The sequence below is a fragment of the Punica granatum genome, chromosome 2 (genome assembly GCF_007655135.1).
Source record: "Punica granatum isolate Tunisia-2019 chromosome 2, ASM765513v2, whole genome shotgun sequence".
Classification (NCBI taxonomy): domain Eukaryota; kingdom Viridiplantae; phylum Streptophyta; class Magnoliopsida; order Myrtales; family Lythraceae; genus Punica; species Punica granatum.
In genome coordinates, this window is record NC_045128.1 from 1329175 (window position 1) to 1330968 (window position 1794).

Genomic DNA, 1794 nt, shown 5'->3' on the forward strand with positions numbered 1-1794 from the left:
CGACTATTGTACGCTTGTTTTGTTTCTTTTTTTTAAAGTAATTAAATAAATTTTTAATTTGGTTGAACAGGTGCAATTCGGTTTGGTTTAATATTGAACCGGATCCGGCTCGTTCACGGGCAAGACCGAACGTTGACTAGAAGATACGTGGCTGAAAGTATAGATAGTCAAAATATAATGGGTGAATCTTAAAATAAAAAAGTATAGGACATTTGTACAGTCGTGATTGTATGTCATTGAATCCGACGGTCAAGAATAAAACAACCCTGATGATTATTTTTGGGTACCAACCGCGGTAGAATCTCCAATTTCATAATAACAACAAACACAATTAACACTAGACATTGAACGCATCATCTTTATTTTGGAAGACATACCAAATCTTTCCACCACGCACGAAGATAAATAAAATATATATTAACCATGAGTGAAGGAAACAAACTCCCACGCTCGATTGGTTTTATTTGATGGGTATATCGTAGTTATGCTCTTTCACTCCATCCTTTGGTTTCAGTTGTTGTCGTACCAGAACTGGGATTGGAGATAATCTATAACTTTCTTATCCACCTGGAATGCCTTGGTCAAGACATCCGGGTTAATCGGTGGCTTAGCTCCGAACACGGCATTGGCAATTGTTATGACTCCAGGGTTTTGGCTGCTCAAGCCTGCAAATGCAACGGCATTGATCTTTCCCACGTTGAGCTGGAAGTGAATCATCCCAATTGGGAACACAAACACGTCTCCAGGCTTCAAGACTTTGGTGATGAGCCTGTTTCCTAGTTGGTTAGACAAGACGAACCCAACATAGAGCTCGCCCTCGACGACTATGAGGAACTCAGTTCCACGAGGGTGGGTGTGCGGTGGGTTCAAGCCGTAAGGGGCGAAATCGATACGTGCTGCAGAGATCCCTAGAGTGTTGAGCCCTGAGATCTGATCAACGGTGACAGGGGTCACTTTTGACCCAAGCTTGTTATTGGTATCCCCGGGCATGTTGAGCCCTTGGTAGAGGAAATCATCAGCAACCGTAAGATTTGGGTTCTTGCAGAATTTCCCGTTCACAAACACTACAAGGAAAAAAAAAATTGTTAGAACAACATAACTAATTATATTATATGTACAGAAAACGCATGCTCAAGCTTTAATAAGCCCCAAATGAATTTGTAATGCTCTTTCAATTATGAGTGGAAGCTTAATATGTTAATATGGATGCATTAATTAGACATAGATATACGGAAAAAGATATAAGTGAGAACATAGATGGGTTTATATGTAATTACCAGCATTTTTGGGCTCAGCAATAGCTACGCAAATATCCTGGAGGGGACTGGGATCATAGGCAAAGCTACTTGAGATTGCCAAAGCACACACGAAGAGGATCACAAAGAGCTTCATTATGTGTGGTTAAGTTGGGCTTAGTTATATTTGGGTGTGAAGGATTGAGACGACATAGCAAGCTTATTTATAGATAAGAGGGATTGACCAAATCCAGATTAATTTAGCACAATTGTTTACCTAGTCTTCTAATGCACATATATAAATAATTGATCGTCCCATTTCTAATTATCTTCTTAATCGTGAGTACGAAACATTCTACAACAACTATATAAGACCAATTAAAACCCAACCTTTTTCCGTTCTTCCAGAAAGGAAAAACGGGAGTACGCCTTAGAATTTGCATTTTAACTACTAATTAAGAAATTGTAGTCCACCGAAAAGAAAAAAAAAAACACTAAGAAATTGTAGGGAGTTGAAGATAAACAAAAGAGGGTCAACACAGAGAAGATCGGCTCCTCT

General features: G+C 39.2%; 1 protein-coding gene across 1 annotated transcript; it reads right to left on the reverse strand.

Annotated features, from left to right (window-relative positions):
* Positions 1–211: 211 nt before the first annotated feature.
* On the reverse strand, positions 212–1438 carry LOC116194583 (germin-like protein subfamily 1 member 13). The gene is made up of 2 exons (XM_031523432.1): positions 1278–1438; positions 212–1064 (listed from the first exon to the last, which is right to left on the reverse strand). Exons 1-2 carry the CDS (start codon positions 1390–1392, stop codon positions 511–513), a joined length of 669 nt encoding a protein of 222 aa, XP_031379292.1. The 5' UTR covers positions 1393–1438; the 3' UTR covers positions 212–510.
* Positions 1439–1794: the final 356 nt, after the last annotated feature.

What these genes read in the sequence shown, in the direction of transcription:
- LOC116194583 (XM_031523432.1), bottom strand. Translation starts at nt 1,392, where the DNA reads ATGAAGCTCTTTGTGATCCTCTTCGTGTGTGCTTTGGCAATCTCAAGT. An exon ending in TGCTGAGCCCAAAAATGCTG is followed by an intron (nt 1,065 to 1,277) that starts GTAATTACATAT and finishes TTTTCCTTGTAG; the next exon opens with TGTTTGTGAACGGGAAATTC.